Source organism: Rhinichthys klamathensis, unplaced genomic scaffold, assembly GCF_029890125.1.
Source record: "Rhinichthys klamathensis goyatoka isolate OS25496 unplaced genomic scaffold, OSU_Roscu_1.1 h1tg000635l_1, whole genome shotgun sequence".
Taxonomy (NCBI): Eukaryota; Metazoa; Chordata; class Actinopteri; order Cypriniformes; family Leuciscidae; genus Rhinichthys; species Rhinichthys klamathensis.
In genome coordinates, this window is record NW_026607081.1 from 523496 (window position 1) to 538676 (window position 15181).

The 15181-nt window shown below is 39.6% G+C and overlaps 2 protein-coding genes across 4 annotated transcripts in view; one reads left to right on the plus strand and one right to left on the minus strand.

The window, feature by feature from the left end:
- The first annotated feature begins 2974 nt into the window (after positions 1 to 2974).
- Positions 2975 to 8082, plus strand: LOC130076263 (protein-glutamine gamma-glutamyltransferase K-like). The gene is made up of 13 exons (XM_056241286.1): positions 2975 to 3405; positions 3511 to 3702; positions 3822 to 4073; positions 4189 to 4307; positions 5221 to 5328; positions 5414 to 5591; positions 5684 to 5822; positions 5908 to 6100; positions 6189 to 6342; positions 6429 to 6713; positions 6867 to 7027; positions 7113 to 7249; positions 7917 to 8082. The coding sequence occupies exons 1-13, from the start codon at positions 2976 to 2978 to the stop codon at positions 8062 to 8064; spliced, it is 2496 nt and encodes an 831-aa protein (XP_056097261.1). The 5' UTR covers position 2975; the 3' UTR covers positions 8065 to 8082.
- A 970-nt stretch (positions 8083 to 9052) lies between these two features.
- Positions 9053 to 15181, minus strand: part of gpsm2l (G protein signaling modulator 2, like) — a 30654-nt gene continuing 24525 nt past the window's right edge. For all 3 annotated transcript variants that reach the window (XM_056241240.1, XM_056241239.1, XM_056241238.1), the window contains exons 13-14: positions 14759 to 14985; positions 9053 to 9232 (exon numbers count right to left, since the gene is read on the minus strand). In XM_056241240.1, the coding sequence (XP_056097215.1) occupies positions 9080 to 9232; positions 14759 to 14985 (380 nt within the window). In that variant the 3' untranslated portion in view covers positions 9053 to 9079. The remainder of the gene's footprint in view (positions 9233 to 14758; positions 14986 to 15181) is intronic.

The following is a 15181-nucleotide window of genomic DNA, read 5'->3' on the forward strand; positions in this document are numbered from 1 at the left end:
TAAATTGCTATGCCTTTAAATTACTGATAGATTAGAAGAGATGAAGCACAGAAACAAAAGTCCACAGTTAAAAATCCAATGCTGGTCAATTAATACTGTATTACTTTCAATTGTAGCAATATATTAAACACACACACACTTAATTCCTCATAATAATTAAGAGATTTGAATCTCTGAGAAGTGATTGAGAATGACAATGTTGCATGCTTAGTATGATAATCTGATGTTTAGTTAAATTAATATGTTTGTTACATTAATAAGATAGAACGAATGCTTGTTACTTTAAGCGTTGGGAACGGAAGTGACGTGAAGGTTGAATGTTTGACACACAGTTCGGTGATGTGAACGAGGAAAACAGAATAATAAAGAAGTCAAGTAAGCTCAAGTACGAGTCGTATTTACAGACATCAGATCATAGCATGAAAGTTCAGAGGTTTCTGTGATGTACCAAAGTAGAAAGGACAGGAGAAAATATCCGAATCTTTCCAAACGCATGTTCTCGCTGTCCAGCTCAAATCCAGTGACCATCAACACTGTCCTGTGTGTTTCCAGCTGTCATGATGTGCATGATTGATAGACTGGGACTGCAGAATGTTTAATTATGGGTATGACTGACTAAAGCATTATAATAAGTGTCTGCTATTATAATACATAATAAGAGTCATTTAAGAGATTATACAATTCCTTACAGTTGACAATCCTTTCAGGGCAACACTGTTTTTTAGACGTTCAGTGTTGAAAGCTCATTAAGCACTCCTTGAAAGTTTTGCAAATGCAACTTTTCTTCATCTACTGTGCCACACCTGCCCATATTACATTGATTTCACTGATTAACGAAAATTATTGTCGTCTGATGAACACAATGAAATGGGAGACGCTTTTGTAATTTTAGTGATCATACAATTATTATCTCTCATTCTTTCTCACTGTTTTTCAGTGACATTTCAGCTTGACCACAGTGAGCCTGACATTTATTTCCAAAATGCTACTTGAACTCGCATCACTTGACTTTCCTCAATTTACTCATGTGCTTTTATGTATGTATGGATGGATGTATGGATGTATGGATGGATAGATGGATGGATAGAAAGAAAGAAAGAAAGAAAGAAAGAAAGAAAGAAAGAAAGAAAGAAAGAAAGAAAGAAAGAAAGAAAGAAAGAAAGAAAGAAAGAAAGAAAGAAAGAAAGAAAGAAAGAAAGAAAGAAAGAAAGAAAGAAAGAAAGAAAGAAAGAAAGAAAGAAAGAAAGAAAGAAAGAAAGAATACTGGCCTTTTTATTGTTTTTGTTCAAGTCTGACCAGAATTTCTAGATAGACTACAGTTATGTCATATCAATTTGCTAAAGCCCTTGTAAAGTCATTGTTCTAGTAATAATTAGCTAAATTGCTGAGGTATTGGTGTTTTTAGGTCATTTTGACTTACCGTAATTGGTCTTCTTAAAGGCTATTTCTCATCATTTTCCCAGACGCCTTCTGGGTGGAGCATGAGCTTCAGGTTGGGGATGGTGATCAGATAATGTTTCTATAGTCTATAGTCTCAGAAAAGGACAAAATTCATCCTTGCTTGACACTGTCTTCTATAACATAGTCCATAAATCTAAGGGCACATACAGATTTGAAGTTATGCCATCAGATCCTTACTTCCACTTGTCAAGTAAGAGACGTTTCTTCGTTTATCACTGCAGGGGCCGGTGTTTGAATTCATGGGGTCTGGAACAACACTTCACTCTCTGTCAGCAAAAAGGGTGGGAAAAGAATTAAGAATAAAACATGGAAATAAAACGGCATATTCATTTATAAATTCTCTTGCATGTGAATTTTCATTCTCATATTTTCTCCTCCTTCCAATTTTGGGAGTCGTTCCATTTAATAACTCAATAAATGTCATACATCAAAGAGTCGTCCTTGTTCCGACGACCATCAGAGATAAATGTAAGAATAATTGACAATTAACTGTACTGCAATTTAACTTAATATAACCATGCAATATTACTGTGTCTGAGACAATTTTGCCTTCAAATCCCTGATCTAATCTCTTTGTTGAAGGGAGCTTCATTTCTTCAAATGTACATAAAAGAAATTATTTTATTTTAATCACACGGCTCTCTGATTCTGACCAATCACGACATTGCACAAAATGCATAAATCATTATACTACTCACTACTCTCTTAAACAATGTAAAAAGATTAACAAACAGGGTCAGTAAGAAATATGCAGACTTTGCTTACAGAATGTTTCTTATCCCTTTAATATGAACAAATAAAGGATTTATTTTTATGACCAACGTCAGCATCTTAAATGAACAGACCTGATCTGGCAGGAAAATGACTGTAAAACGACTCTGCCTATAGTTTAAAAGGTCAGAACAATTAAACTAAGATGTTATTATGTCCCATTAATTCTATAAAGAGTCAATTAAAATGAACATGTGTGACTCAAAATCCTTTGATCCCTTTCTTAAGAGGACAATTCTCCCCATTCTTCTGCTATGAGCTGTGGATGGGGTGGAGATGGGGATGGAGTATAAAAATCCCGTCTACCGTGGAGACAAACTACGAGCTGGTTAAAGTAGGACTTCCTGTTCACTGCAGTACATCAAGGTCTCGGTTCAGTCTCTCTTAAACAAGTGCAAGGACTAAAAACATGTAAGTAATCAACTTTGACTTTATTTGAAACTTATCTGTTTTATTGTGCACACATGTTGCTATTAGAAAACTAGAATTATCTAGAATTCATAGGCTGTTTTTTTATCAAGATTCCTTTAGCAGCAGCAACATCTTTAACAGGTTATTATTTATAAAGTCTTTCCTTTTCTGGTATTGTGAAAGTACATGTAAGTTCAAAAATATTGGACTGATCATTTTGAAAACAGCCTAATGAACAGATCTAATTTATGAGAACAAAAGCATCCAAGAGACCATACTTATGAATTGTTAACCATGACCAATTTCTAATCACACTTCTTTTTTTGCCCAGCATGCCTTTTGTACACAACCCATACAAAAACCTCTGCACCGTCGGCCGTTTCCCAGCCATTAAACTGCAAGCGGACGACTGCAGGAAATCAACATGCCACCCACCGGCTCATCATTATCCTTGCTTTAACCCTTATGTGGACCCTTGCGCTAAAACTTATGTTAACCCTTGTGCAAACCCTTGCTCTGTCCCCTATCCTTACCCTTACCCATGCGCCAACCCTTGCGCTAACCCTTGTGCTACTCCATACCCCAACCCTTGCGTTAACCCTTGTGCTACTCCATACCCCAATCCTTGCGTTAACCCTTGTGCTACTCCATACCCCAATCCTTGCAACTATGTCACTCCATGCCATGATTATGAGACTAAGGAAGTTGTCATCAAGAAGTCCGTGGAAGATTGCACAATCAAGCGAGTCTGTGGAAATGATGGTAAGAGTCGTGGATCTTTGTCCAGCAATGCATGATGGGAAGTGTGTTATTGTAATAACGCAATGAATGATACGTTTGATATCTTCTCCTTTTTCGTTTTCTCAGAAACTGTCCTCCGGGTGAGTAAAGTCGACCTTATCAAGTGCAGGACCGGACAGAATCGTCAGGAGCATCACACACATTGTTTCCCTGATGATCACCTCATCGTCCGCAGAGGACAGTGCTTCAATATGTGGGTTGATCTGTGCCGTCCTTACAATCCCAGTTGTGACAAACTCCACCTGGAGCTGAAACTAGGTTAGTTACTGTATGACCTGTGCGTGGATGACAATATAGGACATGCAGATGCAGTATATGTAGAGGAACATGCATTTCTACCCTCACTGGAATCACTTGTTCTTCTGTGTGCTTTACAGGTCATATCGCATCCGTCCGAGACGGCACTCATGTGGTCGTTTCAATTGTGGAAGAGTTCAAGAAAGACTGCTGGGGGGCAAAGATTGTTGAAAAGGGCCAAAACCGAATCAAACTGTGTGTGCAATCCGTTCCGACTGCTTGCGTTGGACGATACCAACTCAGTGTCGTGACTCACTGCACAGGAGGAAGATTCACTTCACCATGTGTTCCTGAAAATGACGTTTACATGCTGTTCAACCCCTGGTGTAAAGGTACGTGTTTCATTACACTGAAACCTGATTATATGAAGATTAAATTGAATGCGGAAAGAAACAAAGCACGATTAAAACTTTATGAAGCTTCACGTCCAATTTTCTCTGTTCTCAGATGACTGTGTGTACCTGCATGAAGAGGCGGAGAGAGTTGAGTATGTGCTGAACGACATGGGCAGAATCTACTATGGGACTAAACAGCAGATTGGCTGCAGGACATGGAACTTTGGTCAAGTAAGAGTTAAACTTTCATTACTAGAGTTTACCACATATCAGAGACTGATGTGAATCCAATTGATTTCAATGGGGATTGTTGAGAAACCCCAACTGTTTGTAAAACTGAAAACAGTAAAAATCCTGCAAATCACTTTCAACATTTTGGTTTAGCAGCCTATAATGTTACAAAGAAGTTCTCTAAAATGATTATTAAACTTTAGCGTAATATATTCCACAGGGTTTATCTATAACAAAACCAGATCGCTCCCCATAACAATACGAACTGGAAGCATATTGCGTTGATGACGTCGATTGGCGTACAATAACGCTACTCCAGTTTTAATTCGACCGACTGACTAAAATATTTTATTTACAAATATCATATTTGTAAAGTAATTGCTATCCGAAATCCCATCCTTTTATGTTTAGATAACGTCTGACCATTGAATCTAAGTCAGCGCGTGAAGTTTATGGTCTTTAAACGGGACTGCCGTTCTCAGGGAATACAATCTGAGGTGTCATTACAACACTAAACAAGCAGAGTAGACAGTGAGACGAGATCAATCTTACCGGAGTCGTCGTGAGCTTGAAGTCTGAAACGATGTGGTTAAACGGTCTTACTAGTGAACAAAAAGAGATTCACAAACCTGACTCTTATGATTTGATTCTTTAAAAGAACTGATAAGACTCTGATGTAATCGGTGCGAATCATTCCAGCGAATGCTTCGGTGAATCTGTTTTAGAGCAGTTGAGCTTTTTATTTGTGCATGTTCGGTTTGTAATAGGATTTAAATCAAAGTAATTACACAATAAAACGTTTTTTTATTTTTTTATTATGTTTGATTCAGTGAAGTTTGTGACCCCTGCTGTACATGTTTTATTTTATTTTATCATAATATCTAATTTCCTCACTCTGTCGTCTGATTCTTAGTTTGAGGAGGGAGTCTTGGCTGCTTGTTTGTATGTGTTGGAGAAGAGTTCTACCCCTTGCTCAGGATGGAGAAGCCCCATCAACATCTCCAGAGTGGTGTCCGACATGGCGAGTATTCGTTTTCTTCCTGAATTTGATGTTAAATGAAGCTTGAGGCATAAAAACAACATTTTCAATCTTCTCTCTTTAACAGGTTATTGCCAACAAAGACTGTGGTGTGTTGGTGGGTAACTGGTCAAACTGCTATGGAGACGGAACTGCTCCTACTTCCTGGTGCAGCAGCAGCGCCATCCTGAAACAGTTCCACAAATGTGGAGGAATACCTGTCAAATATGGACAGAGCTTGGCCTTCGCTGGAGTCACCAACACACGTAAGAGTTCAGGCAGAATGGACAAGGAGAAAATAAGGGTTGAGAAAGGGATTGTAGATGTAATGCACACATTCTTCTTCTCTTTCTCGTAGTGTTGAGATGTTTGGGCATTCCTGTTCGTCCGGTCACAAACTTCTGTTCTGCTCATGACACTGACGTTTGTTTGACAAGGGACGTCTATTTTGATGAGAAATTTCAGCTGATTGATAACATGAACCGTGATTCAATTTGGTAAGTATCGTGAACATTTGTGATGTCACCAAAAGTTCCTCTGAATATGTATGAAGTGAATGTCTTTCTTCTTTTCTTCGTGTAGGAACTACCACGTGTGGAATGAGGCCTGGATGTCCCGTCCTGACCTGCCATCTGGTTTTGGAGGTTGGCAGGTGGTTGACGCCACTCCTCAGATGACCAGCCAGGGCTTCTTCCGCTGCGGCCCAACATCTGTTGCTGCGATCCGCAGTGGACAGACCTTCCTGAAGCACGACGTGCCCTTCCTTTTCGCAGAAGTGCGCTAATTCCTTTAATATAGCATTCTGTCATATAGAGATTAACATACAATGACTTATAATTCCTGTTTGTCTCCTTGTGTTCTAGGTGAACAGTGATAAAGTTTACTGGCAGAGGAAATGCGATGGGACCTTTAATGTTGTCCACGTTGAGAAGGATGTAGTAGGTCACTGCATCAGCACCAAGGCCGTCGGCTCAGATCAACGTGTAGATATCACAAACCTCTACAAACACCCACTGGGTAAAAACCACATGCATGTCTCTTAAAAGATCTGGTTAAGATTCATAGTCTCACCTGTGACATCTCCTCCTGCTTCCGTTGATCAGGTTCTTCAGAGAAGTGTACTGCTTTGGAGACAGCCCTTCGTCATGGCTCCAGGAGATGCACATACCCACTGCCCTGCGCTGAGGATGTCGTCTGTGAAGTCAGCCTGAAGGATGATGGACTGTGTGTGGGCAAAGATGCCGTGCTTTGCATCAATCTAAAAAACAAGTGCAGCTCACCTCGTAGCGTCACCCTCCACAGCCATGCGGCAGCCATGTACTACACTGGAGTCAGGAAGACCTTCCTGAAGAGAGACCAGACCTGCATCGAGCTCAAGGCCTCTGAATGTGAGAAATGATCAAGTTTGAGTTGCAATACATGAGACCACTCAGTTACTGGTGCAGCTTATGTGTACAGTTAATAATGCAAATTAGCGCACAATCTGTTAGTTATTTAAAATAGAGACTTGTAATGAAAGCATATCCCTTTTCCCACTATAGGCAAACCTATGGAATGGACCCTGAGTTATGACGAGTATAAGGAACACCTGGTGGATCACTCCCCACTGATGCTCAACCTCTTTGGACACGTCGCTCAGACTAAGCAGATTCTGGCCACCCAGTACAGCTTCAGACTGCGCACTCCAGATCTAGTTCTCGCTGTGAGTTTAAAGTATTCAACTTATTCTGTTGATCAGCTGAAATGGATTTGTGCTAAAATTGTGTCTTGTATGTGGTTCTTCTCAGCCTGTATGTGATGCAGTCCTGGGTCAAGAAGTGGCGGTCAAAATCACCTTCCAGAATCCACTGGCTTGTGTCCTAAAGAACACTGTATTCCGCTTTGTGGGACTTGGACTGAAGCACCCCAGAATTGTTAACTATGGGTAAGACACTATAATATTTAAATGATTAAATTCATTTTCACTGAATTATATAAAAATGATTGATGAACACAATGCTCATCAACACTCTTTCTGTGTTGCTATTCAGTTTTAGATGATTTAATAACTTAATCTAATAAAACACATTAAAATATAAAAATTATAGTTATTAAATAATATTGTGTTGCTAAAGATCTTATTTAATCTAAAAAAATGATTTAATTATATTATATTATAATTCTATTTTGTAATATTATATCATATTGTTTTGTACAGTTTGTTACTATTAAATCTAAAAAGTAATACCGGTATTTAAAAAAATTATTAAAATATAAATGTATACAATTATAGTGTCGCTACAGTTTGTGAATATTTAATCTAACAAAAAATTAAATATATTAAATAATAATGTGTTGCTTTATAGTTTTAATAATTTAATCTCTAAAATGAAATGATTAAAAATATATAAAAATATAAAAATGATAGTAATATATAATAGTATATTTTTCTACACAGTTTACTATTTGTTTAAAAAAAGTATTTAGAAACCTATTAAAATATAAATGATAGGAATATTATATTATGCGTTTAAATACAGTTTGTGAATATTTAATCGAACAAAAATTATTTAAAAAAAAATACTAAATATTCTTCTTATTTTCTTCCTCAGTGACATTGCAGGCCATGCCACTGTGTGCCTGACGGAGAAGTTTGTTCCCAAGTGTCACGGCCACCACAAACTTCTGGCCTCATTCGACTGTCCTCAGCTCACTCAGGTGCATGGATTCACCAACCTTGTGGTCAAACAGCACTGTTAAACCAATCGAATGACCGACACAGAATAAACGGCAAGGCTCCACTCAATAGAAAGCGCTCACATTTGCAGAATTAAATAGCATCTATTAGTTTCGCTTTACCTACAATCTGTAAACCTTAAACCTCTCATGATGCATTTAATCACGGTCTAGCAGGCTTTATGCCTGACACTGTTGTCTCCTTATCTTAATCATATTTTACTCTCTTATTTAGTAGTATTTTCAGAGATGGCATTTACCTGGTTTACAAATGTTCTACTGAATAATCATTGATCATAATCAAGTTTATTTTTCCTTTTCATTTTTGGTTGTTTGTTTTTTCCTCATTCTGTTGAAAACTCAAATAATTGTTTCATGGTGATGGTTACTCTGTCCTGTGTAGCTTCAGCATCAAATAAAATATTCCCAGCATACTAAACTGTGTCCGTTTGTGATGAGGCTTTATTCCTCTTGTCATTTAAAAATAAGTGGTACATTCTTGACTTATATCCTTTCCAGAAAAAATAATTTTATATAAATCCAGACTTTTGCAGACTGCTTGTCATCACTGGTTTCTAAAACCTCAAAAACATTGATAGTTTGCTGGTATTAAAAGATAATATAAAACACATTTCAAGTCAAATAATCGAAAACAGAACTGAACTGATACTTGGTTTAGTGTTAAAATATATATATATATATACACTGCGTATATAAAATTGTCTGAATCTACCGTCCAGTAACAGCTGATTAAGTCCATCCAGTTATCCAGGTGAATGAAATGCATTCAGTGCATTGTACTGAATCCCTGAGAACGAGACTGCGGTCTTGGTCTGATTCTGAATAAGCATCTATTCTGCACAAACACGTCTGAATCCAGTTCAGGTCACATTTGTAGAAAGATTAACAAAACTTTGTGTATCTCCTCAAGCAAAAATCTTCATGTTAAGCAAGAAGGGAAAACATCGTGTAGGGTCTGATTGTCAACAAGGCATTGATTCACGAGTAAGACTTCAGTGACAGTTCAAGAGCAGGTCAGTCAGGACTGGTCTGATGGTAATATGACGCGCTGCTCATCTATCCGTTTGGCCTGTGAGCGAAGGATGAGGCTGAAAAAGTCGTCGTCTGGGACTGTAGGGCCTCTGGTGGGGGGAGGAGGAGCAGCACACCTCTGATCATCCAGTCTGGATCCCTGTGCAAGTCACAAACAGACACTGAACACATGCTTTCGAATGACTGTGAAATGTAATATTTAATCATTTTTTACATTTTCAACTTTAGTGTGTAATGTCGCTGTTTGAGCATGAAAAAGTCACAATGTCACTTCAGCGGGAGTTATTCTCTATATCAGTGTCACTGTTTCTGAACTCCCTGAAACTCCTCCTCTTTTAAATAATTCCAAAGTAAAGGGGCTGGGCCTGGTTGAGTTTGTTAATTCATAGATGCCACCTACGTCACTACCAAATAGAACGCCGCCATATTTACGACCGATCCCGCCCGGTATGGCCGCCCAAACTGCCCATTTGAATGAGAGAGAGAGAGAGAGAGAGAGAGAGAGAGAGAGAGAGAGAGAGAGAGAGAGAGAGAGAGAGAGAGAGAGAGAGAGAGAGAGAGAGAGAGAGAGAGAGAGAGAGAGAGAGAGAGAGAGAGAGAGAGAGAGAGAGAGAGAGAGAGAGAGAGAGAGAGAGAGAGAGAGAGACAGACAGAGATACCTGGAGAAAATTTTAATTTTAGGCTCTGATCAGTAGCGGAGATAGCGTGGGTGCTTGGGTGCGGCCGCCCCAGGGCCCCGTGCCAATTAGGGGCCCCTCAAACGCCGCTGATCTTGCGTCACTGGACAGGAACGGGCCAGCAGTGATGCCGGTAACTTTTTTCAGTAACGAGTAATAACGCGTTACTATTTCCAAACCAGTAATCAGATTAAAATTACTGATCCAAATTACTGTGCGTTATTATTTTGGTCATTTTCTTTGGTAGAAATGATGGCTGATATGCGATATGAAACCGAAATGTGAGTGAGAAGGCAGAATCGTGACATACTCCAACTCCCAGCGTTATCCTTCCCGTCCAGATCCAATGCTACCACATCTTTAAATTACTATTAGTAGGCTATTGTTTGAAGTTAACATTATAAATACGTAGACCTACACTACACCACAAAACTAGTTGAGGATAATTTCTTTAAAATTGGGCAATTCCAGCGTTATGGACGTGACATTTGGTAAAAAACTTGAAATGTAAATTCTCAGAAAATGCATTTAATACCAATATAATGAAACGTCTGTTTATCCTCCTTAATAAAGGAGTGCAGACTCCAGATATTAGAAAAATATCAGTCTACACATGCGTTTTATATTTAATATGAGGGAAATACACGGACGTGACACAAAAAAACTTTAACTTTTAGGTGGCAAAAGTACAAAAAGTAATACCCACTGGATGAAGAAGGGCTGGCTCTCCACAGAACAAAATATTCATTTTGTCTTATTTTTCGTGTTCGCATTTATGAGGGAAAAACAATGTTACGTGACAGTTCCCCGTTACGGACGTGAGCGCTCTGAAAGCGGCACTGAAAGACTGCTTTAAAATTTTCCCAGAGACATCAAACATAAAGTACAAAGCCATTCATTAAGGCGAATTTCGTTTTGTATTAATTGTATCTAAATTTTAATCAATGTTTCATCAACCAATTGCCTGGATTTAATAAATAAGAAGTAAATAGCTATAGCAGACAATAGATAATCACGACACGGAGGCGCCGGCGCGTGAACTGGAGCTCGTCTTGTGAGTCATAAATGAACCGAGACACAAAGTAGGCCTACTTGCCTCACACACCTGAGAAATATATCTATAGAAAGCTCGAAATGTGTACTTTTACAGAACAATTCAAAACGAAAGAAAACAGACTGTTCTCTGAAAAGAACGAGATAGCCTTTGTGTTTTATTTAACATATAAGCTTACTTGGCTCAACAAGTGACACATTATTACATATGCATTCATCAGATATTTTACGGGTTTTTTTACGGTTTTAATTTTAAAATGACTTGGTAGCAGAGGGCCCCATGATGAAGCTCCGCCCCCACTGTACTGAGAGTCTAGCTCCGCCTCTGGCTCTGATCCTTATTTGTTACCCCCAGTTTTCTTTTATCCATTATTATCTGCCCCAGGCTTGCCCCAATTTGCCTTCCATGATATATATATATATACACTCACCTAAAGGATTATTAGGAACACCATACTAATACTGTGTTTGACCCCCTTTCGCCTTCAGAACTGCCTTAATTCTACGTGGCATTGATTCAACAAGGTGCTGAAAGCATTCTTTAGAAATGTTGGCCCATATTGATAGGATAGCATCTTGCAGTTGATGGAGATTTGTGGGATGCACATCCAGGGCACGAAGCTCCCGTTCCACCACATCCCAAAGATGCTCTATTGGGTTGAGATCTGGTGACTGTGGGGGCCATTTTAGTACAGTGAACTCATTGTCATGTTCAAGAAACCAATTTGAAATGATTCGAGCTTTGTGACATGGTGCATTATCCTGCTGGAAGTAGCCATCAGAGGATGGGTACATGGTGGCCATAAAGGGATGGACATGGTCAGAAACAATGCTCAGGTAGGCCGTGGCATTTAAACGATGCCCAATTGGCACTAAGGGGCCTAAAGTGTGCCAAGAAAACATCCCCCACACCATTACACCACCACCACCAGCCTGCACAGTGGTAACAAGGCATGATGGATCCATGTTCTCATTCTGTTTACGCCAAATACTGACTCTACCATCTGAATGTCTCAACAGAAATCGAGACTCATCAGACCAGGCAACATTTTTCCAGTCTTCAACTGTCCAATTTTGGTGAGCTCTTGCAAATTGTAGCCTCTTTTTCCTATTTGTAGTGGAGATGAGTGGTACCCGGTGGGGTCTTCTGCTGTTGTAGCCCATCCGCCTCAAGGTTGTGCGTGTTGTGGCTTCACGAATGCTTTGCTGCATACCTCGGTTGTAACGAGTGGTTATTTCAGTCAAAGTTGCTCTTCTATCAGCTTGAATCAGTCGGCCCATTCTCCTCTGACCTCTAGCATCAACAAGGCATTTTCGCCCACAGGACTGCCGCATACGGGATGTTTTTCCCTTTTCACACCATTCTTTGTAAACCCTAGAAATGGTTGTGCGTGAAAATCCCAGTAACTGAGCAGATTGTGAAATACTCAGACCGGCCCGTCTGGCACCAACAACCATGCCACGCTCAAAATTGCTTAAATCACCTTTCTTTCCTATTCTGACATTCAGTCTGGAGTTCAGGAGATTGTCTTGACCAGGAACACACCCCTAAATGCATTGAAGCAACTGCCATGTGATTGGTTGATTAGATAATTGCATTAAAGAGAAATTGAACAGGTGTTCCTAATAATCCTTTAGGTGTGTGTATATATATATATATATATATATATATATATATATCTTGTGCATAACCCCTCCCCATACAGTGGGGATTCGCTTGAAGGCTTTCAAGAGTACCGATGCATTTCAATATGCTGTGGCTGGATGGGTAAAAGATGTAAAAGTGCGGCGCCTGGCCACCAAGGATTTATATTTAATCATGGGAAACGTAGGTATTATAAAAATTTTTTTTCAAATGTATGATTTTGGTGGTAGTTTGCTCTGACTAGGTAGCGAGTTGTTAGCTAGCTAAGTGGCTGGTAGCTTGCCAGCTGTTAGCCACGGCTCACGGCTAGCTGTCATTAATCTGGATTAGTCAATAAATCAATTAATCGCACGATAAAAAAAATTAGCTTGATCATTTTTCTGGCCGCAATAATTTCCATTTGCATGCTTGTTTGTTTTCCTCGTCTCTCTCTCTCTCTCTACCAAAGAAACTGGATGACAACTCTGTTTAAGACATAACCGACATATTTTACGTGAATACTCTCCAAAACGGACATTTAAACATAATGTTGTGTGTATTTGTCCATTCAGACACGAAACAGAGCTCAATTCATTACTCGCGCGCTGTACAGGGGTCTATGGCTGCACGCTTCGGGTCGGGTGTGTGCGCACAGAAAGATGAGACACGAAGTGTTCATTGCATGGTAAGGTGTGAGACGTGGGTGTCCAATGATCTCTTCGAGTGACAGCTAACCACTTCTTTCTTCTATCCTTTTCTTTTGGTATAGAATAAAATACCAGTTGGGGGTTCCTCTTTCGGCTGTTGTTGCAGCATATACGCTGATTTCACGCAGCCGCCATTTTGAAATCGAAAGCGAGGCTCCAGTGGGAAGAACCCCGGAAGTACAGATAGACAACAGTGCCTTGGACTACCAACCTGAAGCTGCTGCCGCCATTTACACTATTGGATGTTAATATCCAATATAGGATATGTATATAGTTCGTTCCTGCTTCTTTTTTTACTTTCTGAATATAAAAAAATTATTTAATTTAGAAATGAATTTCTCTGTATATAGTCTAAAATATGAAAGAAATGTATGTACATTTTTAGAATAACTAATTTCTACATTAAAAAACACAACAATACGCCATCGCATTCGCGACTCTCCTATGATTAAAGACGACACTTCCGGTTTTCTTCCCACCGGAGCCATTTCAAAATGGCGGCTGCGTGAAATCAGCGTAGTGCAGGCATTACTGAGACCGTCAGTCGTAAAGATGGCGGCGCAAAGCTACAGTGACGTCATGTGACCCGAACAAATTGTATGTATGTTATGGTAAGGGGCAGGACATTTCCCTTGCACGCTCGAAGCGCTTGACCAAGCACAACACACTGATCCAGCCGACCAATCAGAGCACAGTGCGCTTTCCAGTAGGAGGGGCTTCACACAGACTGGGACTGTGTCCGAAATCGCCCCCTATATCCTTAGATAGGGCACTATTTGAGGGGACGGCCATTTGTAGTGGTGTCCGAAACCATGGTGGACGTTGAGTGCACTCATTCAATCCCACAATGCACCGCAATAACAAGTGTACAACCAATGTAAACTTAACGGTTGCAGAATACCCATAATGCACTGTGAGGGTCGTGCCGAATGAAATCCTGCGTCTGATCAGAAGATGTCGCCCGCAGCTGAATCATCCATACATTCATTTTCCAAACCGCTGGTCCAATGTGGCGACAGCGTAATATCACAAAACAGGTATAAATTCCTTTTTAATTGATTATTAAGTAAGTAAGTATGCTTTATTGTCAGTTCTACTCCATGTACAGTACATACATACAGAGAATTGAAATTGCGTTACTCTCAGACCCTTAAACGTAACGTAAGGGTCATTAAATTGTTTAATTAAGGATTATACATAGTTTCCATGACAGTGTTCAAGATACATCTTTTTATTACTATTGGAGCTGCCAGTTAGCCAAGTTTCAAATAATTATTAAACAGCACAAACTATGCAAAAGCGACAAACTTCCGGCACACTCAGTGTCTAAATTCACTCTCTTGTTCTCATTCACTCCCTCAAGTGAACTATATTAGTGGAGTAATGTAGGGAATAGTGAATGAGGGTATAAGGGGTGGAACAGCCAGGAACTAAACAGAGCGTTAGACTGGAAGAGAGGAGCTGCAACAATGGAGAATATGTGTTTTTTGAACATTCAAGCATGAAAACCTATTCTAGTAAGCACAAAAACACAATCAAGACTTTGTAAAAGGGCATAATACGGGCCTCTTTAATGATGCAGCCTAATAATAAACCACATTTACCTGGCTCTTAATCAGCATGTCGAAGAAGTCTTCATCTGGTTCTTTGCTATCGGCCGTGGCCATGAGTTTGCTGAGAACGTCCTGGCTGTGGCGCTGGTCCAGCCGGAGACCCGGGAGATTGCTGACACTGACCCGCTGCTCGTCCAGGCGACGGCTCTGTGAGCTGGCCAGCAGATCTAGGAAATGGCCAGGCTGTGCAGAGGCCTCCGCTTCGGACACGGAAATAGCTGAAGGTTATAAACAGTACAGTGTAGTTGAATTAAATACTGCTGTATATACTTTTCTTATAGTACACTACAAAAGTTTGGGAGCAGTAAGATTTTGTTTAAAGAAATTATTCATTTTATTCAGCAAAGTCACATTAAATTGATCAAAAGTGACAGAAATTTGTTGTAACATAATTGCGTTTACTATTTCAAAGAA

Bases quoted from the DNA above. Each gene is read 5' to 3' on its own strand.
- LOC130076263 (XM_056241286.1), top strand. From the start codon at position 2,976: ATGCCTTTTGTACACAACCCATACAAAAACCTCTGCACCGTCGGCCGT. The intron at 3,703-3,821 runs GTTAGTTACTGT...TGTGCTTTACAG, and splicing joins CCACCTGGAGCTGAAACTAG to GTCATATCGCATCCGTCCGA. The intron at 5,823-5,907 runs GTAAGTATCGTG...TTCTTCGTGTAG, and splicing joins ATGAACCGTGATTCAATTTG to GAACTACCACGTGTGGAATG.